The sequence below is a fragment of the Gekko japonicus genome, unplaced genomic scaffold (genome assembly GCF_001447785.1).
Source record: "Gekko japonicus isolate JY-2015 unplaced genomic scaffold, Gekko_japonicus_V1.1 scaffold18, whole genome shotgun sequence".
NCBI classification, from domain to species: domain Eukaryota; kingdom Metazoa; phylum Chordata; class Lepidosauria; order Squamata; family Gekkonidae; genus Gekko; species Gekko japonicus.
The window spans coordinates 2,973,100-2,996,935 of record NW_015170275.1 but is presented as its reverse complement, the minus strand read 5'-3'; the positions used below and the strand labels follow the sequence as shown (position 1 = coordinate 2,996,935).

General features: G+C 40.8%; 1 protein-coding gene across 1 annotated transcript in view; it reads left to right on the top strand.

Moving 5' to 3' along the window:
- MAP3K15 (mitogen-activated protein kinase kinase kinase 15) overlaps window positions 1-23,836 on the top strand; it is a 129,694-nt gene that overhangs the window by 60,053 nt on the left and 45,805 nt on the right. Inside the window, exons 7-13 of the mRNA XM_015417615.1 lie at window positions 12,825-12,995; window positions 14,955-15,067; window positions 15,657-15,816; window positions 16,859-17,009; window positions 18,019-18,126; window positions 19,672-19,721; window positions 21,992-22,087. Of these exons, the coding sequence (XP_015273101.1) occupies window positions 12,825-12,995; window positions 14,955-15,067; window positions 15,657-15,816; window positions 16,859-17,009; window positions 18,019-18,126; window positions 19,672-19,721; window positions 21,992-22,087 (849 nt within the window). The remainder of the gene's footprint in view (window positions 1-12,824; window positions 12,996-14,954; window positions 15,068-15,656; window positions 15,817-16,858; window positions 17,010-18,018; window positions 18,127-19,671; window positions 19,722-21,991; window positions 22,088-23,836) is intronic.

The window sequence follows — 23,836 nt, the reverse complement described above, 5'->3', positions numbered from 1 at the left end:
CATATCACTATACCCATCCTAATCCTGGCAGTCAAAAAAAAATCTGTTAAATTTTGCTCACCAGCATCCACTGCAGATGTGTGTATGTGGAACAGCTGCTCTTGATGAGCAAAGCTTCAAATGCATAGGCACGTTGATTACTGATCTCTATTGCAGCATAACCTCCTTTCTGGGAAAAGTGGATAGCAATGATTTTCTCTCCCTATCCATAATACAAAAACTTGGAATCGCCTAAAGAAATTGGTAATCAGTAGAGTTCAGACAAACAAAATAAAGTGCGTCTCCACACAACACATAATTAATTTATAGAAATTGCCTCCACAAGATGTAGTGATGGCTGTTAGTTTAGACCCTTTTTTCATGTTCAGACTGATCTGTGGGTCTGCTCCTTTTTTATGTGGTAAGGTTGTTTACATAAATATTTCACTGATCTCTGTACAGGGTTTCCTTTCTGGGATAGAATGTGGGGGAGTGATTAGTTGCAGGCTGATTGACCTCAATGGACATAGATTGTAACTCTGTTTAGAACTGCTTTATAAATTGAGAAAAGCCACTGGGTGATATTGAGCCAGACATTTTCTCCCAGCCTAACCTATGTGGGTGTTATGATAGTAAAAGGATGAGACACATTAACTGAATCCACATGGGTTTTTTAATCGGGTATTCTTTACCTACAGGCATTTCTACTGAAATGTGGGGGAAACTTCTTTACTCTTCTTTGCCTTTAATGTGGCAAAGAAGACAATGAATTTGGATCCAGGAATGAGATAAAACTTAAGGGTATTTGCTGAAAGAGGAAGTGGGAACAGACCATGACTGATTGGAGAAGAGGGAGGGGATCAGAATAGTGCAGCCGATAGGGAAAAAAAGAACAACTATATCGAAAGGGCCCACAGAAAACTGATGCATGTGGTTCACCGTTACCACTGGATAAGCCAAGGCGAAGGAGTCAAGTGACTCTCATGTGTAAAAGGGAATAGAAAAATTAATTGAAAATCAGTTCTAACAGTAGTGGATAAAGAGAAATTCCGGACTCTATAGTAAAAACTTGATAGTCTTCAAGATGCCCTAAGACTATTTTTGCTGCAGAAAATTAACAAAAGTACTCCTCTGCTATCAGAGCTAGTATAACACCTCTTGAGAGCATACAGGTAGCCACTAAAAGACTAAAAGGAGCTTTGTCTAATCCAACAGGGCTCTTTCTGGGATAGAATGTGTGGGAGTGATTAGCTGCAGGCTGATTGACCTCGATGGAAATAGATTGTAACTCTTTTTAGGATTGCTTTATAAATTGAGAAAAGCCACTAGGTGAGTTTATGCCAGACATTCTCACTCAGTGAAGCAATAGAAAAACAAAACATCAAATTCTGATTTCCTTGTATAACTTGTTGGTTTTTCCATGCCTTGTATAACACATAAAAGGTTTTGTTACCCACCTCAGAGATAGAACTGGGTTAGTCACACTGTGATTCTCCAAAGTGACTAATCAATCAACCAACTGTGCCAAATAAATATTGCAGTTCCTCAACATAGCACTGTGTATTAATTGCATTCCCTGGGGGCTAAGAAAGGAGTGAGGGCAAAGGGGTACATAACAAGCAGACTACATTGACTGGAGGGGAAAAACAGCCACAGCTTTTATTTAATACAATCACAGAAGCACAGATGCTACATAAGGCATGGATCCACACATCGGGCGACCTGCCTGTTAGCCAATGGAGGAATAATGTGGGATGGCAAATCCAGGGGTCCCGCTACCTCCTGGTTAGAGCCAAGTGCCAGCCTCCAAGCTGGGCATAACATGAAATTGTCCCACTCATATGACCCCTTATGGGGTCCCCAGACCAGGGGAGACAGGCATGCGGGCTCAGCTTCCCCATAAAATTGGGTATGGCCTGATGCCCAAACCACCACAGAGATGGGTGACAGCCCAGCTCCTGCCAGTAGTTCTATGACCACACTCAAGAAAGCAGGTCATTGTGGATGCTGTGAAGCTAATCATCCTGACCCCGTTCTGAGAGGTGCATGCTATCTGCCCAAAAGCGGACTGTCTGACTGAAGGAAACGTCCAGGTGCTGTATGATGGGGCTACCAAGTGATTCTGTGAGCTGGCTGCCCAGCCACACTGCTCACTTCCTGACTTGTCACATTGACCCTATCCACGGAAGTAGCTCCACACCATTCACGCTGCTCCAGCAACATGGACGAGAAGAGCAGCATGTCCAGGAATCAGGGAACAAGAAAACACAAGTCTGTGTCCATGGCCAACCATAGTTCCACCCCTTTCCTACTAGTAAGGTCATTTTTGCCAAGCTGGATGACAGAAGCCCCTGGAGGTCCATAAAGGGCAACATGTCAAGTGATGGTGGATTCAAACTCCTCCAACTGCATTCCTCTGTGCCCAGTCCAAGTTATTGTGAGCCAGTCCTCTAGTCCCATCCATGTCCACCATCCAGATGAAGCTGTGCAGATCCTAATCCAGTGCACGATGGTATGGCCCACGATTCAGACCCTGCACCTCTCTACCAGAATTAAAAGAAAAGGGAGTTAGGAACTGGTCCAGAAGTGGAACAAATATAGGCTTTAAAGGCAGAAGATCTCCAACAGCCAGTGGCCTGTTTGCAAGCAGAGGAGAGCCAAAGCCCTGCTGCCTCTGTGGCTGACTGTATGTGAAAGGAGTGTGCCCCAAAATCCCCCATGTGGAGTCCTAGGGCTGCCAGGACAGCCTGCATTATGCTAGTGGACTGAAGCCTGGTGAGAAAGGTCCTGTCCTTGTAGATGCGGATAGTGCCAGGAGTCAGTGGCCTTTTAGATACTTATTCCATGGTTGTGTGGGTCAGGCAAGGTTGACCCCTAGAATCTGCCTGGTGGTACATGTGGACCCTCCTCACCCCTTCTAGTCTGTTTTGGACTGCCATAGTACCATGCAGAACTCCAGCCCATGTATGGAAACATTCTGCCACTTTGGCGCGTCACAACATGCACCCTAATGTACTTCTCGGGGGTTTTGTGGGAATAAGACAGAGGAAAGGAGAACAACGTAAGCTGTTTTGGGTCTTCCTTGGAGAGAAAGGTGAGGTATAAATAAAGTGAATAAATAAATCCATTCTAACTTCTGTACTTCATTTGTTACCACTGAGGCAGATTAACATTTATTATCATGCATGTTAAGGGTGGAGAGGGGGAAACATCCTTTTCTACTTTGACAGATGATGTGGAAATATTAACTCCCCCATTCTATTCATAATATTTACAAAGGTTTGTTCCTATACTATTTATTATTAAATACATTATAAGTTGCCAACTAGGATGGATGAGGAGAAGTTGAGACTGAAATAGAGGTAAGGGGGAGAGAGAAATTAGAAGTGGGGATAGATGAATGGCAGATCATGAAGAAGAAAAGTGTAAAAATTAGGGAAATGCAGGAAAAGACAAAGGTGTTCCCCCCCCCCTACCATACAAGGCTGCCCCTTTGAAAGATCTGGCTGTGCAGGAGCTGGGTAGAAGTAAAGGAAGGAGGCTGCATCTCCTGGCATTGACTGTATTTTGTCTTGCTCCAGTGGTGGCTTGGCTGATGGGTTATTATGACCTGATCAGCAAATGGTGTCCCTCAGCCTCCTAGTAAACTTTGCTAAAAGGCCTAACCAGCAGGCTCTGAGTTCTTTTTACTGTGGTCTGCCTTCTCTGTGCACCTAGTGGCTGCAGTCTGAACTGCATTAGAATTTTTAAAAATTCATTCCATGACTACAGTGTGACACCAGCTTGAAGGGGCCTTCAGATGATTCCCTCTCACAAATGTTACCACCCCAGCACCCCCCCACACACACACCACTGGCCATGTGCCCAAGTCAGACATGAACATTTGGTCTGTCTTTCCACTTGCAGATGTGTTGGAAAGTAAAAGTTAGTCATGGGTTCCTGAATATGCAAACATCATGTATGAATATGCCAAAGGAATTATCAAGGAAGAAAGCAACCATGAGTCATTTTCAGTGGTAAATTACAGCATTTATAAGTGCTACCGATTTTGTTGGTGTGCAGCAAAGCACAGATTGTGGACTGAAGCACAGATATTTCACACTGATTTGTGGTGATTCTGTGGTTTGCCAGGCATCTACAAAAATAGATCTTTAAAGATATTGCTGAGTTGATGTTGTTTTCTATTATTAGTTTTAAGCTGAGTTTGCGTCTCAAGTCACAAATATATAAAACATTCTACTAGATAATATGGTAGATAACTCACTGAAAATGTCGAGACAGTGTGTGACTGCAATAAAGAAGGCCAATGCTATGCTGGGGATTATTAGGAAGGGTATTGAAAACAGATCAGCCAATATCATAATGCCCCTATATAAATCAATGGTGAGACCTCATTTGGAATACTGTGTGCAGTTCTGGTCACCACACCTTAAAAAGGATATTATAGCTTTGGAAAAAGTGCAGAAAAGGGCAACTCGAATGATAAAAGGGTTGGAACACTTTCCCTATGAGGAAAGGTTAAAGCGCTTAGGGCTCTTTAGCTTGGAGAAAAGACGACTGAGGGGTGACATGATCGAGGTTTATAAGATTATGCATGGGAAAGAGCAGGTAAAGAAAGAGGTACTTTTCTCCCTTTCTCACAATACAAGAATTTGTGGGCACTCCATGAAACTGCAGAGCGGTCGGGTTAGAACGGATAAAAGGAAGTACTTCTTCACCCAAAGAGTGATTAACACATGGAATTCACTGCCACAGGAAGTGGTGGCGGCTACAAGCATGGACGGCTTCAAAAGGGAATTAGATAAGCATATGGAGCAGAGGTCCATCAGTGGCTATTAACCACAAGGTATAGATAGGGGCTCTGGGGCAAGTGATGCTCTGTCTTCTTGGTGCTTGGGGGGGGGGGTCAACAGTGGGAGGGCTTCTAATGTCCTGTCCCCACTGGTGGACCTCCTGATGGCACTGGTATTTCTGGCCACTGTGTGACACAGAGTGTTGAACTGGATGGGCCTTTGGCCTGATCCAACATTGGCATCTCTTATGTTCTTATGGTCGCCTAAGTAAGTCTATGCATTGAATTTTCTAATATCCTAAGTCTGAAGTAACAGGTTTCATTTAAGGCAAGGAAGTAAGAAATACAGAGTTTCCTGTAGTTTTTTAATGCATTCAGTGAATTTTATTATCATAGGTTATCTTTCATTTTGTTGCCACTCTAAGTTATCAACTGTAATAGGCAAATGACCTAAAGTAGTTTGTCACAATGTCACAATGCTATTTTTTTATTTTTAATCACTTTATGAATGACTTCATCATACTTATTATAGGCTCAGCTGTTCTGTATTTTCATTACTGTGCAATATAACACTGAGGTCATGTTTATATATGATATCCTGGATAGTAAACTATTGATGACAGCTGTTTCAAGGCTGAAGTCATAGACTAAATATCACTTGTACACAAGCATGGGGAAAAGATGGACTTGTTGCTAAGATTAACGGTAAACATCCTTCAGCCCAGTGCTTTGGAGTATCTTTAGCTATTAGTTTTTTCCCAAGAATAAAGTAAATTTATTGTTAAGGTAGAAGAAAAATCTCAAAGTGTACAAAACCATACATTATGAACACTTGTGTTATCTCATTCATATCCTGTGCTGTCCCACTTGAAATCTTGGTTAATTCCCCAAGCTTACATTCTCCTTGTCTTAACATTGTTACCTCTGCATCTGTGTTATTTTTTTTCCTTAAAAATAAATATTGGTTGTGAGTAGTTGTTTTAGTCAGATACCACTCTAATATATATTTGATCTGGTATGCTGAAAGGGCGTATCTTGAGCAGAGATGTGAATGTCCGGGGTGTGTGTGTGTGGAATGGATGAATGGGGGGGGGGACTTTTTTCCCTGCAGGGCTCCCCCCCTAACTTTTCCAATGGGAAAATTGGGAAATTTGGGGGAACATGGGGAAAAAACTCCATATCAAACATTTTTTTAAAGGACGAGTGAAATAGTCTTTAAGATTCAGCTTTATTCATTCAGAATTTATAATGTAAGTCTGGGGACTTTTTTCCCTTTTGGAAAGTTTGTGTGGCAGAATGGGCCTGCTCTGGCCTGCAGGCAATATTCTACCCTGCCTTCCAAGGCTTTCCTAACACCTGGAGAGGGTTTTCTTTCTCCCTACAGTAATGCATCCCCCCCCTTAACTTTGTAAAGGATTGCCCTCTAGGAGGGTCAGGACTCCCAGCTTCCCTTCTGAGGCCTTGATTCTGTGTCTCCCACTGCCCAGCGCCTGGTCACTATGGGGGCAGTTTACTGCCATGTGTACCCTTGGGGGAATAGCCACTTGCCAACTGCCTTCCTCCCTCCTGGCGCTCCTTTTGTAATAGCACGTTCAAGATGTGGGGGTCTATGTGGTACAGAGAACCACTTCCCACATCAAAAAAATAAAGTATTTATTAAAAAGAACATGTTTACAAGCATACTGTTAGAACAGCACCAAACTGAACAAGGGATATATCAGTGAACTGTTAAACTTCAATTTCAGTGTATCTGAGGGAGTATGTATGTACACGAAAGCTCATACTTTGAATAAAACTTTGTTGGACTTAAAGGTGCCACTGGACTCAAAAGTATGTTCCTAGTTTACATTTGCCCACCCTGGACTTTATACCTACTTGGCTGCAGTTTCATGCATCAGAGATGCACTCCCTTCCCCCTTTCTTACAGCTTAACCTTTTGTGCAGGATTTGCATTTACACTGGCCATTATCTATTTGCTTCTGGGCCCAAATAAAAATGCTGGTGGTTATCTTTAGATTCCTTTGAACTAGATCTCCAAATATACTCCTACATACCAATTGTACTTTTCAAAGTGGTACGTTATCTTATGATTGTCCACATGGCAATGCTTAGGTCACAGACTTATCTATAGTAGGTCCACTCCTCTGGAATGACTTACCAGACTAAGTGTAGAGGGCTCACTACATTTAGGACATGCCAGCACATAAGATTGCTTTTATTTCAGAGGGTATTTGGTGAAAGATAAATGATTGTGCTATTAACCCATGTATTTTTCATCTTGTTGATCCACAGCTATGCTGTTTTGTGTCCTGGGCACTCTTGTTCCATTAGCAACCTGGAATCTAAGAAGATAAGATGGGATATAAAATAAGTAAATAAATTCATAGTCAATAATGGTAACCCCAATAAGCACATTTAACAAGGCCTTATAATCTCTAAAACATCAGTATTTAGTCTTTCTATTATTGTAGGTCAGAGGATATCTAGTTAGTATTGGCCCTTCCATAAAATCAAAGGCATTGCGTTTGAAAAATCCGTGTCATTTACAATATTTACACTGATTGTCACAATGCCCATCCGCTCTCACACAAAGCAGTTTGGGTGCTATCGGTAATTAAGGCACATCACGTGGTATGACTGAGCTGTAACTAATGCACGAGCAAGATAAGCCTTCATAAGGAAAGCTACTGAATACAAAAGTCCGCAAAACATAGCAGTTGTATAATCAGGCTGCTCACCAAGGCTGCAATGATGCTACTGCTGTGCCAGTTAGGAGAGGCAGATTGGTAATATGCATCCTCTTTACCCACTGAGAGAACATGAATTTGCATTTTGTAAACATCAGTGTCATGTTTTAAAAGCTTAGGAGTCTAAAATTGATTTGTTTCAGGATGGTTAAAAATTCCTCTGTTGAATGGGTTGTGTCTTGCCAGCTCTGCTAATGATTATCCATTCCTCCAGTGCAAGGAGGTCCTATGTGCTGCCATTAGCTGGTTATTGAGGTCATTGCGTTGATTTTAAGTTTTTCTCTCTCCTCTTCAGTGTTTTACAGAACCTGGCCAAATACCTTGGAGTCTTGTCATCTGGCGCATATTAGATCAAATGCCACCTGTGTGGTTGCATTGCATAATGAATGTTACAAGATGAAATGATACAGCTAGTCCCACTCTGCTTTCCGCATTCTGAGTAGATCGCAAATTGCCAGTTGCTGTCACAAATCCAGTGCCAGCTGTGTATGTTGGCAGTTGTTTACTGTATTTGCAGGGAGGCATACATTCCCTTAAACCCAAGCTTCTTCACAATGTAAGCCAAATTATGGCATTAAATATTAGAGTTTCATATTGATCTTGGCAGCATGTGCCCCATTGTCAATCCACTCTAAATTAAAAAGGCAGTATTTGATCAATAGTGTTTAAGAACCTGATGTAAAACTGGTTTATTGTTTCTGTCTGTGCTACTCTTTCTTAAATGCAAAAAACATGCAGATAACATGCTGATTGTAACAGAAATTCAACAATTAGGCCTACATCTGTATTATGTACTAGTACTTTTGGAACTTTTGCTACCCCAGCATGGATAGAAGTACGCTTTACACAGTTGTTTTGTAGTGGGTTTTTTTTATTATGACTTGCTTTGCTTCAGAAACAGAGTCAGTTTAATATACATTGGCTGCGGTCGCACGGAGCATTAGCCATGCTACAGAGATGGAAGATAGGTGGATTTTCCAGGCGCGATCACAGCGCCACATCTGGGAAGCGTAGAGCTCCCGTGGCGAACCCAAGGCTTCCCGCCGAAGATGCGGGGTAAAAAACTAGTACCTCCGAGGTACTAGTTTCCGGAAACCGTGGGGCAAGGGCCGGGCGCCTGATGGTGTTTCCGGTGGTAGGTCGTGGCATCCGGTGCCCGCCCATGTACCCATAGCTAAAAGGTGTTTTTTCCCCAAGTCTCCACGGGATGCGCACAAGCACCCAACGGCGCATGCGCATACTTCGTTTAAAAACAAACAACACAGCCCCCCACTCCTTTTCCGTACCTCCCCACTCTTGGCTCGGCCTGCTCGAGAGGAACTCTCTGCACCGGGTGGCAGAGGGGGAGGTGCAGGGGGGTGTGGCGGGCTGAAGCTCCTCCTGGAGGGGACCGGACGGAGGACACAGTTTGCATTCCTCTGCAGCCCTGGAACGGGTTAAACCCGCGGAGCCTTTTGCTAGAGAGGCCGCTTCTTTGCCGCGCCACAGGATTGTCCTCTGATCGGCACATCCCCCCTAACCACGGGACCTGGACGGGACCTCTACGGGAGTCTGATCACGCAACCGCACGTTGTTTTGCTCCGGGGCAAACAGCCACGCTCCCCCCCCCGCATTTTCCTGCCCGTGGGACCGGGGCCATTCTTTCCTTTTTGTGGATAACATTTGGAAAAGTACCAGAAATGTTCACTGACTTGTCAATGAGAGCTCAAATACAATGCTATTTCAATATAAAACTTTTTCCTAGGGAACCAGGGGTCAGCAAATCATAAGCAGATCTGAAAATAAGTTGAGAAATAGTTTAAATCCCATTGGATGTTCACAGGAAGTGGCTTTTAGTCTACAAAGCACCGTTCGCTTTTTAATCGCAGGAAATAGCTTTTAGGCTGTGAAGCAGTGTTTGTTTTTAACTTGCAAATATTTTTCCCTGTTCACTTGAACGTGTCTTTAACAAGTCAACAGTGAGTTTTATGTTTGTTTAACCTGTAAGGTACATCTGCCTTGATTTGTTTAAGAACCTTGAGCTAGTTATGTTAATGAAAATACTTCATCACTTTTGATTAGACTATTGGTGCCTATAAAAGTTAAAAACAGGCAGTCTGATTTATGGGAACAAAAGGCCACCTAGTCTCCAGTGTCACTCTTGTTTCCCAGAGGTTGTGACATTCCTTTTACGGTGCTTGTATTTCCATATATTTGGTATCCTGAGTCACCTGCTGTGCTACCTCTCCTAATTATATCCACTTCTTTATAGAGCTCTTCCTTGGACTAGAGTATCCATTGTAGAATGATTTTTTTTCCAGTGATAGAACATTTTCTATAGAATGTATACATTTCAGTTCAGCATGATATTGTGCTTGAGAATGCTTATGTGATTAGGCAAACTTAAAACTGTTGAGTAAGACTATTTTTAACATAGCAACAAAGGTTGTTACATATACCATTAGCCTTTCAGTTAATGTCCGTGTAGATCTAACGATGTACACATTTTAAATGTTTATGTTTAATAGTACTTCCATGTAGAATATTCTTACATGAAGATGATCTCTGTGTAGGGGATAAAAATGTAAAGGTTCCCTTGCTTGAAAGCCAGTCGAATCCGACTCTAGGGTTGCGGTGCTCATCTCCGTTTGAAAGCCAAAGAGCCAGCGCTGCCTGAAGACATTTCCGTGGTCATGTGGCCGGCATGATTAAACACCAAGGCGCATGGAACGCTGTTGCCTTCCCATGGAAGCGGTACCTATTTATCTATTTGCAATTTCTTGCTTTCAAACTGCTAGGTTGGCAGGAGCTGGAACTAGAGACGGGAGCTCACTCCGTCATCCGGCACACTCGGGTCTCAAACTGCTGAACTACCGACATGCATCAAATAGATGTCATAATGGGCAATTTTAATTGTATGCATTCAATTTTAAAAGAATGTACCGTGGATGTGAACAAAACAAATTGTAGTAAACATTATTCTGTTTTGAAAGCAGATTTTAGATCTGCCCCCTCATTGTGATGGCTATGGAGAGAGTATCCAACCATATGCTCCACCTACAGCCGCCTTGCAATCCCTTTCACAAGTTTTGTTTTCCTCTGGATTGATTGATTGACTTTGCTTATACCCCACCTTGCTCCTCAGTGGGGACCCAAAGCTACATACATTGTTCCCCTCTCCTCCATTTTATCCTCACAACAACTTTGTGAGGTAGGCTAGGCTGAGTGTGTATGACTGGCCTAAAGTCACCCAGCAGTCTCCCAATGCAGAGTGGGGATTTGAACCTGGGTCTTCCAGATTCCAGTCTGACACTCTGACCCCTACACCACACTAGCTGACCCAAGATTAAAGGGGAAAGACCTGGAAATATTGCAAAGTCTTGTAGACTTTAGTCTAGTTTCCTGCTTTCTGTACAGAGACAAATCTTATGTGTGAAAATATTGTGTGGAAAAATACTGTTTTATCTATTAATCATTATACAATATACATTAACCATTATCCATCCATTCACCCTACCAATTGTCAGCACTACGGGGCTTGCTTTGTAGGGGCTCAGTTTTATCTCCCATGTTGTTCAATCCCTCTGTATTTATTATTTATATTATTTATTATTTCTATTAAAATATTTGTCCTCTTTTTATCCTGTTACACAAGACTCAAAACTTTTGGACATGATAATCCATATCATTAGACTTGGGTGTCATCAATATGCTGACGACACCCAGCTCTATATTTCTTTATCTAGACTGCCCAGTGGTGCTTTTGGTGCCCTGAGCTAGTACCCAGCTGCTCTGATTAAATAGCTAAGGGTGAACAAGTTGAAATTGAAAAGATGGAGGTGATTCCGTTGGGGAAGGCGATGGTCTTAGAGGGCACTGCACTTCCCACGTGTGATGGGGTTCAGTGGATCCTCACTAAATTAAGAGGCTAGGGGGTGTACTCAACCCAGCATTTCTGACTGGGAAGCAAGTTAATGCGGTTATGAAAATGCTTTCTTCTATCTTCACTTATCCCAGATGATGGCTTATTACCTTGACCCAGCCAATCTGGCTGCATGGCTCCATGCTATAGTAATCTTGAGGGTGGAGTGTTGCAGCACACTTTCCAGCTGTTACAGAGTGGCAAACTCTGATTGATACAGAATGCTATAGCTTGCTTACCAATGGGAACTGGGATAGTATAAACATTACATCTATTCTAAAGCCATTCCTTTGGTTACTGATTAGTTCAAAATGCTGGTTATTGTCTCCAAATCTATTTATGGCCTACCCTGCCTATCTACAGGACCACCACTGGCACAGTTTTATTCATGTAATAAGCAAAGCCTTCTGAAGATGTCACCCTGCAATGGTGTAGGAACACCAGGTAGGGGAGGGGCCAGTGACTCCATAGTTGAGCATCTGCTTGGCATGCAGAATTTATTTATTTATTTATTTATTTAAATTTATAACCTGCCCTCCCCGCGAACGGGCTAGGTCTAGGTTCAGTCCCTGGCATCTCCAGTTGAAAATGCTCAGATTGTAGGTGATGTGGAATACCTCCACCTGCAACCCTGGAGAGTTAAGACCAGTCTGGCCTTGATGAACCAAGGGTCTGATTCAGTTTAAGACAACTTCATATGTCTTCATGTGTCTTCTACCTGATGCTGCCTGGTGATGCCAGGAAAGCTGTCATACTTCTGTACAAACATCATGTGCAAACAGAAATATTCAGAAGATTGCTATTATTAAAGGGAATGGGGATGTGACAAAATGGAATTGTGTAAGACACTTTTATAAAATAAATGAGGTTGTAATTTTAATTGGCTGAAAACTTTAGACAGCTTTTCCCTATATTGCATTGTTTATTGGATGCATTATATTGTTTTTGTTTCATTGTTTTCAGACTCTACAGCTGTATTGCATTGTTTATTGCACTTAAGCGATGAACCTGCATTTGATTTATATGAAGTGTTGTCCTAATTAAACTCAGAATGATTATGTAAATTTAAATTTGCTTGTTATTTTATTTACTTTTGATTTATATACCGCTCTTGACCCCGAAGGGTCTCTGAGCGGTTTACATATGCCTCTTAATTCCTACCTAGGGCCACAATTTGTATGGGGGAGGGATTGCCTACCAGCACCCAGGCGGTGCGTTTTGTTAGTGTCTTCGGGCGGGCTTCAGATGTTACTCCCGGCGCCCTAGGATGGTATTTGGTATGGTTATTTGAATGGTATGGTTATTTGAGTGGTATGGTTATTTGAATGGTATGGTTATTTGAATGGTATAGTATATTCAATCACAAGTATATTATTTTTTGCTTCAATCTCTGCTTGGATTTCAGAAGGAACAATGCAGGTGACCGAGAGAAAGCACTGCAAGTGATGCTTCAGGTTTTGCAGACATGTGATCATCCTGCACCGGACATGTTCTGCTTGTGTGGGAGAATCTACAAGGACATATTTCTGGATTCAGACTGTAAAGACACCAGTAGCCAAGACAGAGCCATTGAATGGTAAGAGATAACAATGTGCTAAGATGGGAGTTGCTCTCATTATGAAACAAGAAGCTGGAGTAAGAGAATATCTACTTTAGAAATAGTGATGGGCGAACCTCAGAACTAGGCTCAACAAACAGAACTAGGCTCAACAAACTTACAAGCAAATTGTAAGTACAGCTTGGGGGAGTTGAATTCCTAATTTTGGATGTCATCACGCTGCTGATGACATCTTTTGGAGGACATTAGAACTGAAATAATTTCCCTGGTTCCCCTTCATGTGACACCCCCGCAATCTTTATGTGAACTTGGGTTTTGGAGGGGTACATTTCCTAAGGCTCTTAGTTCAACTGTTGTTGAAATGTTAGGTGCCAGCGGGAGGAAGAAATGCACCAGCCACCAGAGCCTTGACACTACAACTCACCCCTATTACCCCTGCTTTGCCAACATGTAAATATGGTGAAAAAAAAGATGAGAAGGTAGCTCAGGGAAGAACTCTTCTAATTTCTGAGCCAATTAAAATCTCTTGTGGCTATAATGCTTCCCTCAGATTTCAAGTGAATATTATAGACTGCAGACGTTGGTATTCAAAGTCTGAAATTAAAGACTTTGGGCTTACTAATTAAAGCATAAGAAGAGCTCTGCTGGACCAGCCCAAAGTTCATCTAATTAGCATGGTCCCTTGGACTGCAAGAAGATCATATCAGTCAATCCTAAAAGAAATCAATCCTTACTGTTCCCTGGAAGGCCAGATAATGAAACTGAAGCTCAAATACTTTGGCCACCAAATGAGAAGGGAGCACTCACTGGAGAAGACCCTGATGCTGGGAAAGATTGAAGGTCAAAGAAGACGGGGACGGCAAAGGATGAGATGGTTAGACAGTGTCATAGATGCAACGAACATGAAATTGAGCAAACTTCAGAGGACGGCGGAAGACAGGAAGGCCTGGCGTGATCTGGTCCATGGGGTTGCGAAGAGTCGGACTCGACTGTGCAACTGAACAACAACAATTCAACAGTATCCAGTCAGGTGCTCCTGGGAAGTTCTCAAGCAGGGCATGATGACAAGAGCTCCCTCTCCAAGCTGGTATAGTACATCTAAACCCTGAAGTTCCATCCATGGTTAATGGCCATTGATATACCTTTCTGCCGTGAAGGCAGCCTTTTAAATGGTATCTTAGCCAGTGGCTATCATATGTTGTGGCAATGAATCCCAAAAAGCTTATAACTGTTTACCATAGATTTTTTCTGCTTTGAGCCATCTACACTGTACGCCTGAGGCTGCCCTTCTTGACAGTCCAATCTGAACAACTTTCTTTGGAAATATGTCTCAGTGAGTTCAGTGGAGCTTACTTCTTCCGAAATATGGTTAGGGATGCAGCTCGTCAAGACATACTGGATCTTAGCTGCACAGTCTTAAGCTAACAGCATAGTGTGATTGGATTAATTTGATTACTGTTTTTGTAGCCACATAGATAACTACCATTGCTAGTTTTAAATTTCAGAACCCAGGGATATGTGGGTGCTTTGAATTGCCATGTGAGCCATATAGCCCATAGGCTACTTGCTGGCTACAGAATGTTAGGATCAAATACTCCAGCAAATAATTCTCATTTTTTAACAGTGTGACTTCTTTAGGCTGCAGTAACTGAAAAACTGACATATTTTCATGTTAAATGATGTATAGGGAAGTCATCTTTCTATTTCAATTGAAAGTTATGTGCCATACTAATAAAAAAAATATTTTGTTGTGTAATGACTAAAAAAATTTCTATGCTGCTTTTTAGACAGCAGTTTTCAGAGTTAGGGTTAAAGATGCTAGGCGCGTTTTGCTTCTTCATGCTGACTGTAAAATAATTATTATTACACTCTGTTAAGTTTATGCAGTATATCACAGTGCAGTGAACATTTTTTTAACTGAATACACATATTTTACTTTACAAGAATGTTTTCCTGCTTGTAAAATCTTCTCTGCAGGTACCGCAAAGGGTTTGAGCTCCAGTCAACTCTGTATTCAGGAATAAATCTAGCGGTTTTGCTGATAGTTGCAGGACAGCAGTTTGAAACCTCCATGGAACTCAGGAAAATAGGTGAAATATTTTTCTGCATAAGTATACAGGTGAAGTTATTCACTCCTTTTGAAAACTTTACGCTTGACTATGCACTATAGCACTTAACAGCATAGTCACAGAGAAGCAGGTCAGAGTGTGTTGCTGTTAATGGTAAGAGAATAGCACCAATGCTGCAGAGTTTCTGGAATAGTTTTTGCAAAAGAGGTTGTCCATAAGGACAGCCTTTTACCACTTACTATTGTGGACCCTGCATAGTAACAATCATGATTTTCTCTTAAGTGAATATGTGATCAAGGAAGGGAAAACAATACAACATGCCCTACTATTCCCTTCTCACCCGTTGTATTTATTTGTGAATAGGAGGTGGCCAGTGCAGTACTAAGCAGAGTTACACCCTTCTAAGCTCAGTGACTTCAGTGGATTTAGAAGAATGTACGTCTTTTTAGGATCGCACTGTAGAAGTACTTTCAATTTACCATTTGCTTCTATGTAGAACCTTTTGAGATTAGATTTCCCATGAATAAGACTTCCTACCACCTTTTCATTCTCAGAATGAAGATTATTGCATTCATTTGTAACAGAATCTTTTTAATGTGTATTTTTCAAGGTGTACGATTAAACAGTTTGCTGGGAAGAAAAGGGAGCTTGGAAAAAATGAGTAATTACTGGGATGTTGGGCAATTCTTCAGTGTAAGCATGTTGGCGATTGACATTGGTAAAGCAGTACAAGCTGCAGAGAGGCTGTTCAAACTGAAACCACCTATTTGGTACGTATTGTAGCATAACTTGAATTTGTGCCCCTCTTCTTTGCTTCACTGGGCCTCATTGAGTGTTGCAAAGCTTAGGACGTGATACCTTTCTTTATCACATGCTGATACAGAGGTTATATATGCATTCGCAGGAAATAATGTGAAAATGAAATGTGCTACGCTACAGGAAAGTTTCAAAACATCTACTCCTGTGTGGTTTCTATGGGGCATCAGAATGTGGTTTAATATATTGCTGTCTACTGTAGCGTACTCCTGTATGGCTTCAAAACATTGGAGGGTTTGGTGTGTGTGTTGGGAGGAGGGTTATGTCTAATGTGTATAGAAATCTGACCAATGGTTCTGCTATCCCGCCTGCCTGCCCTTCAAATGTTTTTATCAGTTGCTGTAGTGGCATTGGGTTGTCAGTTCTAGACCTTTAAAGTGGTCCTGCATCTTTAAGAATTTTCCAGCCACTGTCTGTTGCTCCTTTATTGGTACAGTTCTCTGATGGGAACAGCCATTCTTGGTAAACGTTTATGCTACTGTTAACATAATTGGACCTTGTCTTTGGGTTCATTCCCTTTCCCCCTCCTCCTTCATTCCTCTTATGCTACATTGAGACTTCCTTATTTGCAACAAAGCTGCAGTTTGTTATGATGTGCAAATGTGGCTTTTTAGCAAAGTGGTTTGTTTCTTGCTAACCAATTGGGGATTTGAAACTGGTTTAGAATCCAGGCATTGTAAACTAGAAACAAACTTCAGTTTGTTGAAAAACTTAATCTGGCATGACAATAATTTGCAGTTTATTACAAAAAAGGAAATATTCCTTCTCATTCTTAAGGGAGGACAAAGGGAGGAAAGAGCATGAACCTGAGGACTTTCTTGTTGTCTACCCAGAGTAAGAGCCTTTTGTACCTTGGCTTTCTAATTATCCCAATCTGCCCATTTTCAGGGAGAGGCTTCTAATTATTTGAATTTTGTTCTCTAGTTGTTTAACAGAAGTACTTACAGAAGCAATAATTATTTTCTACTTATCAATTTATTATATTATGGTTTCCAGGTATTTGAAGTCCTTAGTGCAGAACTTGGTCTTAATTCAGCGTTTCAGGAAAGTCTCCGTAGAACACTCTCCAAGACAAGAGAGGTTGAACTTCTGGTTAGACATAATCTTTGAGGCAACCAAAGAAACAATGAATGGCTTGAGATTTCCGGTACATTCTGTTATATCTAAAAATGTTTGTTCAGTTTAGTATTGTATGTAAAGTAACAGAAAAAAATGTGTCCTGATGTTATAAGCTGCCATGTGAACTAGCTGATAGAATCAGGTGAAAAGTAAAGCTGTTCTGGTCATTCATAGCATTGCCTGGCAACTGGGCAGAGCCAGCTGGCCGCATCCAGTTCGCTATGCATGGAATTGGACAACAGCAGTGGTGCAAGTCACTGCTTGTCCTTTTGCTATCAAAGGTGATCTGTAGGATCAGGCTGAGAACTAGCCAAGTGAACTTAGCAGCAGAAACCTTTATTCTGTCAACATATTACTAGGTGGCAATGGACACATTTTTGCATTTTAATGAACACTGGAACACATATTGTGGGTTCTGCAAAATGGTAATAATAGCCAATAGTTTTGTTCAGCTAGCTAAGGAACAATATAGATGCTGGAAAAGTGTTCAATAGGATTGAACGATTTTTAAGTGGTTATATGACAACTCAGCTTTAGGCCAGTGCTTTCTGCATGGGTAAATGAGATCTCAAAAACATCTCTAGGAAGGATAGTCAGCAAGAAGTGGTCTGAAAGATTAGTTCCTCTGGATTGCTCGTATATGAACTGCGGATATCAATGGGTTTCTAATAATTGTCCTAGGCTTATGAAATACTTTTAATATTACATCATAAGCTAGTGGGAAATCTGCTGATAGTAACCAGAAAAAGTGGAGGACCTTCTGTTGCTAGTATATCATGGAAATGAACAGAATTATGTGTTACAAGAACTAGAAAAAGGGGATTAAATGAAAAAAATAATTTAAAGGTGACTGAAACTTGATTATAACTTATGTTTTATCAACTTTGTGATTATGTTAAAGTATCTGTTAAAACTTTGAAGAAAAGATAAGAATTATTGTATTGTAAGTAGTGAGAGCAAGTTTAGAATAAGCAGGTTGCTGCTCACTCTCATAACTTGGTGGTAGTTAGATTTTACTAAATGTGTGCTTTTTTAAGGTATTGGTGATAGAACCAACTAAGATATATCAGCCTGCATATGTTTCGATTAATAATGAAGCAGATGAAAGAACTGTTTCCCTATGGCATGTGTCTCCTACAGAAATGGTAAGAATATTCTTAGCTCACTAGAAATACTTCACATTTATATGCCAGCTTCTCTGTTGAGGGTTCTTATAGCACCCTTCGCAAAAATACCTCCTCAGTTATACAGATGGACAGCTAAAGAGATAATTTATGTGACTCATCACATTTTGTGAAGCACCCTGTAAGAGCCCTTGATGTGTTTGTGTATATATATAATATATATTTTTAAAAATTTCTTTTGGGGAATGGAACTCATTTGATTCAAGTCTAGAGAGAGAAGCTTGTCTTGACATATGTTCTGTGTTGATCAGACCCTAAATACTGTGCATTTCCTCATAAAAGATGTGTTTTTCCAGGGATTTTTCTGAGTTTAACTGGCACACCTTACCCTTTTGTCTGTAGAGACTTTCTGATATGAGACTATAAACTTTAATAAACATAAAAATTAAACTGTTGGTGTTGTGGCCAGCAGTGTTCATGTCTCATTATTATACAAAGCAATACTTGAAGGATTTCTTCTTGAAGACAGAAAAGGTTCAGTAGAATATCTGCCCAGGGTCAGCTGTACTCCCCAGTAGGGATGGGCACGAACTGAACCACGATGCAAAAATTATGACTAATTTTGCCCTGTTTGTGGTTTGGGAACTGAAGTCCGTGGGGTTTGTGCCTGTTCCTGGCCAAAGCAGAAAGCCACGAAAATAGCTGAGTGGCCGGGGCTCGCTGTCCCTCAGCTGTTCCAGGCTTTCTTGTGCAGTCCCTTTAAAGTTTAAGCTGCTCTGCATGGCTCAGCTGTTTAAAGGAGTATTCTTGGGCAGCCATCCCCAGGGCTTGCTGCCCAAGAAATCCCATTTAAACAGCTGAGAGGCACAGAGCAAACTTCTCTTTGTGGCTCAGCTGTTTAAAGAGGCTTTCTTGGGTTCAGCTCTGAGCCATTTAAGCCAAACAACTGAGCGGCACTACAGCTTTCTGTGGGAAGCAGAAAGCAGTAGTTTAAATGGCTCAGAGCTATTTGAACCCCTGCTTTCTGCTCCCTACAGAAAGTGGCGGGGAGCAGAAAGCAGGGGTCACAAACCCATGTGAACCAGTAGAAAAGACTAAAAGTCCAGTAGCACTTTAAAGACTAACAAAATTTGTGGTAGGTATGAGCTTGTGTTAGGTATGAGCTTCTAGGTATTAGCCTGTATCTGAAAAACTAAGCAGTGACTCACAAAAAGTCATACCTTACCACAAATTTTGTTAGTTTTTAAGGAGCTAGTGCACTCTTACTCTTCTGCTGCTACAGACAGACTTAACATGGCAACCCATCTTCCTATATCTCCATATGAACCAGTTCAGTTCATGAACCCACCAACCTTCCCGTTTGTGTAGGTTGGTGGTTTGGTTGATGCCCATCCCTACTCCCAAGGTCCTCTCCAAGTATACTACTATCCCGTTTCATGTTATTGCCCTAAGTAAACTGGAACAGCATTCTTTTCAACATTTTTCTGGCACAATTTTTTGTGTTCTATATGTGATAAGGTGTGGGTGTGATCTTGCTTTGAAATATTCATTTTTTACCATTTGCAGAAACAGATTCATGAATGGAATTTTACAGCTTCTTCTATTAGAGGAATAAGGTTGGCATGCTTGAAAACAATTCCATGTTTTAATGTGTCTTATTGTGCTTTTGGACTTTCATTAACTCCATTTTCCTATTCCTGTTCTAAAAATGCTAGAACTTCAGATTTTAAAAACTTATACAGACTTTGAGGAGCATATGTTGTAGGTATGTCAGAAAAAATACCAGTTGACTATCATGTGTAAGAGCCCATGCCCTAAGGTTGCCAGGTCCCCTAGGGGGGTGGGGGTTTGCCCGCTCAATGGGTGTCTTACCCACTGGCCTGGATCAGGCCGCCAGGGGGAATGCCACCCCCAAAGTGCCAGTATCGCAGAGACATGCCCAGCATGATGTCGTTACCCGGAGGTGACGTCATCAAGCCGAGAACGTTGTGGGGTGGACGCTCTATCATTCGAGGGAAAACTCTATGGTTTTCCCTCGAATGATAGTGGTCTTGCCCCCAACGTGCCCGACGTGATGACGTCACTTCCGGGTGACATCATCACAGTGTGTGCACTTCGCGTGCGTGCCGAAGAAATCCCAGGGAGGGTGAGGACTCCTCCACCGCAGCAATGGGTAGGACCTGGTAACCCTACCATGCCCATAGAGATGTGTCTTCTGTATTTGTGTCTCTGAGTTAAGACTACTAGCTATATGTGTTCCAAGTTAGAAAGAGGGGACAGTGGTCATATCCTGACATGTTCTGTATCCTTGCTGAATGAGTTTTAACTGAGATAGGGACTCTTTCTGATACAAACAGGGCCCTTTACAACATTAGCTTTGTTTGAAAATTTATGTTTTAAAGTTGTATCTATCAAGTTACATCTATGCTAGCCAGTTTACTTATTCCTTCCTGCTTAGATTAGTGATTGTACATCAGTCACATGAAATCATCATGCAGTTTTGGAGGTGGCTTCTTGTAGCCAGCTAAAAATTCAGGATATCAGATGCATGTGGTAACTCTTATGAACAAGCATGTCATGAGAAAACAGAAATCTCCCCATGAGAACTGTATCATTTAGACTACACTTGGATTTCTTCTTAAGCACAACTTGAGATAAGCTTCAGTGCCTGGTTTAGATGGAATGCTGTATAATATTAACAGCATTTAGCATCTATGCCAATATGTACTTAATCATGTTTAAGGTCATGGAAAAAGGGAAGGGGGAGGACCAGCAATGCCCCTCCTTCAGTCACCTAACAACAGCTGAGTTCCCTAGCACTATATGTCTTCCAGCCCTAACAGATTGGTTAAATATCATCTAGTTAATCAGAAATCTAATTGATTGTCTTGCCTAATACAAATTAGCAGATTTTCCTCCTTATTCCTTCATGCCCAGAGGGAAGTTAAATACTACTTGTTCTGCTCAGTAGAGGAAGCCCTCTGATGTAAACAAGATATAAAATAAAAATACAGATCTAAAGAAACAAACACTTTTTAAAATGAATAGCCAAAGCTGTGGTTCTCCTGGTTTCTGTAGATACATCACCAAAGCTTTTTAGAATCTTCTCTTGCACAATGTGTTATGTAGAACTCAAATAAAAAAAGTTTGCTATAGTTTGCATGTGTCTTCCTACTCAGAAATACATTTTTTGATGCTAGTTCTTGGGAGATTAGAGTTTTGCCCAGGTCATAAGAAAAATCTAATATGTATTTCCCTAATATTGATTTAATATTTGAATTTAACCATGCATACAAAACAGTTAATCAAATATGTTTTCATATTTCAGTCCTAACTAGGGGTAGAGCATGTTTAAAAAAATTCATCATGACACGCATACCATAGAATATGTTAATAATTATTAAGCACTGAATAATCAGAATATATTTGTATTTCTTCTGACATCTTTATGCTTCTGTAATTCTGTTTCTTGTAACATACAATATTCCTTGTATTGTCTTTCATAACATCATTATTGAAAGATGTAGCATGTACAAAGTCAATTACTCTTCCCTTCCATGTACACTACTGAACAAAATGTTATATTTAGACTGGCAAATTGAAAGCACAGGTAGATATTGATCTAGCTGCCTTTACATAACCTTCAAAAATTGTCATTGCTTTCTCCTCTTGCTAGTCTAGTGCGATATGGATTTATGTCTCATACATATAGTAGTAGACAGACATTGTCAGCAAAGTTCAGCATCCATTATCATATTTGAAGGTCTTTTGTGTATGACACAGTGAAATAGAAAGGCCTGGGGAGATGGGGAAGCTGTGCTGTTTTTCTTCTTCACTACTCACCCATGAACCTAGTATAACTTTGTTTTGAATGAATTTTTTGCAGCATATCTAAATTTGATGAACGATGTTGTTTTCTGTATGTCCATGACAACTCTGATGACTTTCAAATCTACTTTTCTACGGAGAACCAGTGTAATAGGTGAGGCATTTGGTTATTTGTTTTGCTAACTGTCAAAGTAATGGATGCAAGAATTGGTGATACATCTGAAACACTGATATGTTTTAATATACAAAGCAGAATTTCATTGTTGAGTTATTTTCTCGATTCTACGTGGTTAACACCCTACTGTAGTTATTTTCCAGGGATTAAAATGAACACTAACTCTGATGTAATTGACACAAATAGCAATAGCAATGCAAACTTTGGTTTAAATCTTCTTTGATGACTCAGTTATAAAACGTTCCTTAAAATAAAGATTTGTGAGGCAAGCTTTCCTACTTTCAGATTTTTTAGTATTCCCTCTTTCCGTTTCTTTTCCAGTGTGCTGAAAAAGTATGTGTCAAACTATTTTTTTTTTGCTTTTTCAGTTATAAAACTGTCCAAAGCATTCACAATACAACAATAAGTTTAAACCATTTATGCTAAATAACAGCATAATGACAGGAAAATAGCTTTAAAATATCATAGCAGCACATACAGCTTCAAGAAAAAACAACCAAGGAAGTAATTGCATCCTACTTTCATCTTGAAGTTTCATTAGAAGTAGCATTTATGCCTCTCTGTGGAGCACATTGTTCTCTGATGCTGAGGAATTATATTCCAGTAATCCAAAATTTCACATCTGTACTTGACTTGACAAGTGGAACGTATGGTACCTTTGGCCCACCAGCCAGTTCTGAAGCAGTTCTGAATTTTTTAAAGCCAAATCAACATTTTTAAAGTTTTCTAAAAGCTTTATAATTATTAAGGAAGATCTTTAAAATGCAGTGTTTTAAAAAATTAAATTAACATTTACAAACAAATTGGAATCAAGGAAGTTGTGTAAAGCACAGTATCAAATGAATATCACAATATGAAAAAGTTCATACTCTTCCGCTGTTATATTGTTGCTTTAGTGAGACCCATTTAAAGTAATTTAAACAATTAGTCAAAAAAACTGCAGGACCAACTGTCTGGAGTACAGAGTGTTTTGAGATAAGCAGGGGTCATTTAGTAGAAAAAGAGGTGCAGGAGCTCATTAGCATAACATTAGCAAAACTTATTTGCATATGCCACACCCCATGACATCACCGGAAGTGTGTCAGAAGGCAACACCCACCACTCAGGCTCCACTGGACTGTTTTGGATTGCTAGCTATTGGGGGGGCGTGCAAATCTGTCCTCGCAGAGGAGGGAGAGCTTGTACCTGAAGGCGGGCCGGGGGGGGGCTCTGCAACTTACCTGGCTGCTTCTTGCTCTTCGTGGTCCAACTGAGGGCTGCTGGGAGAAGGGGGCAGGGCTTGTTGCATGTGCCCGCCCCCCTGGGCTCCTTACTGCCGGAGCTCCACTCCTGTGCGCTTCCGCAGGAAATGACCCCTGGAAATAAGAATGGTTTATAAGGTATGCCATTGTCCATTTCAAAAGAAAAAATGTTACATTGAGGACACCAGTGATAGTTTAATTGTTTGCAGTAAACCATCAGTCCATTTTAATCCTGGAAAATTTAAGTGGAATAGACTTTATACACATTTAAATTATGTTCTAGGGTGAGCATAAGTATTTCTAATGTACAATCTAGTTAGTAGCTCTTCACATAACCTGCTGACTTTTCTAAATATAATGCAGAAATGGAATGCTAGTTAGTGAAAGTCAAGTGTGCATTTTAGAAGCCAAGTAACACTTTGAAACTTGTCATATCTGATATGTGTACATTTTTAAATGTTAGCATGGTAAGTTTTAAGAGGGCTAT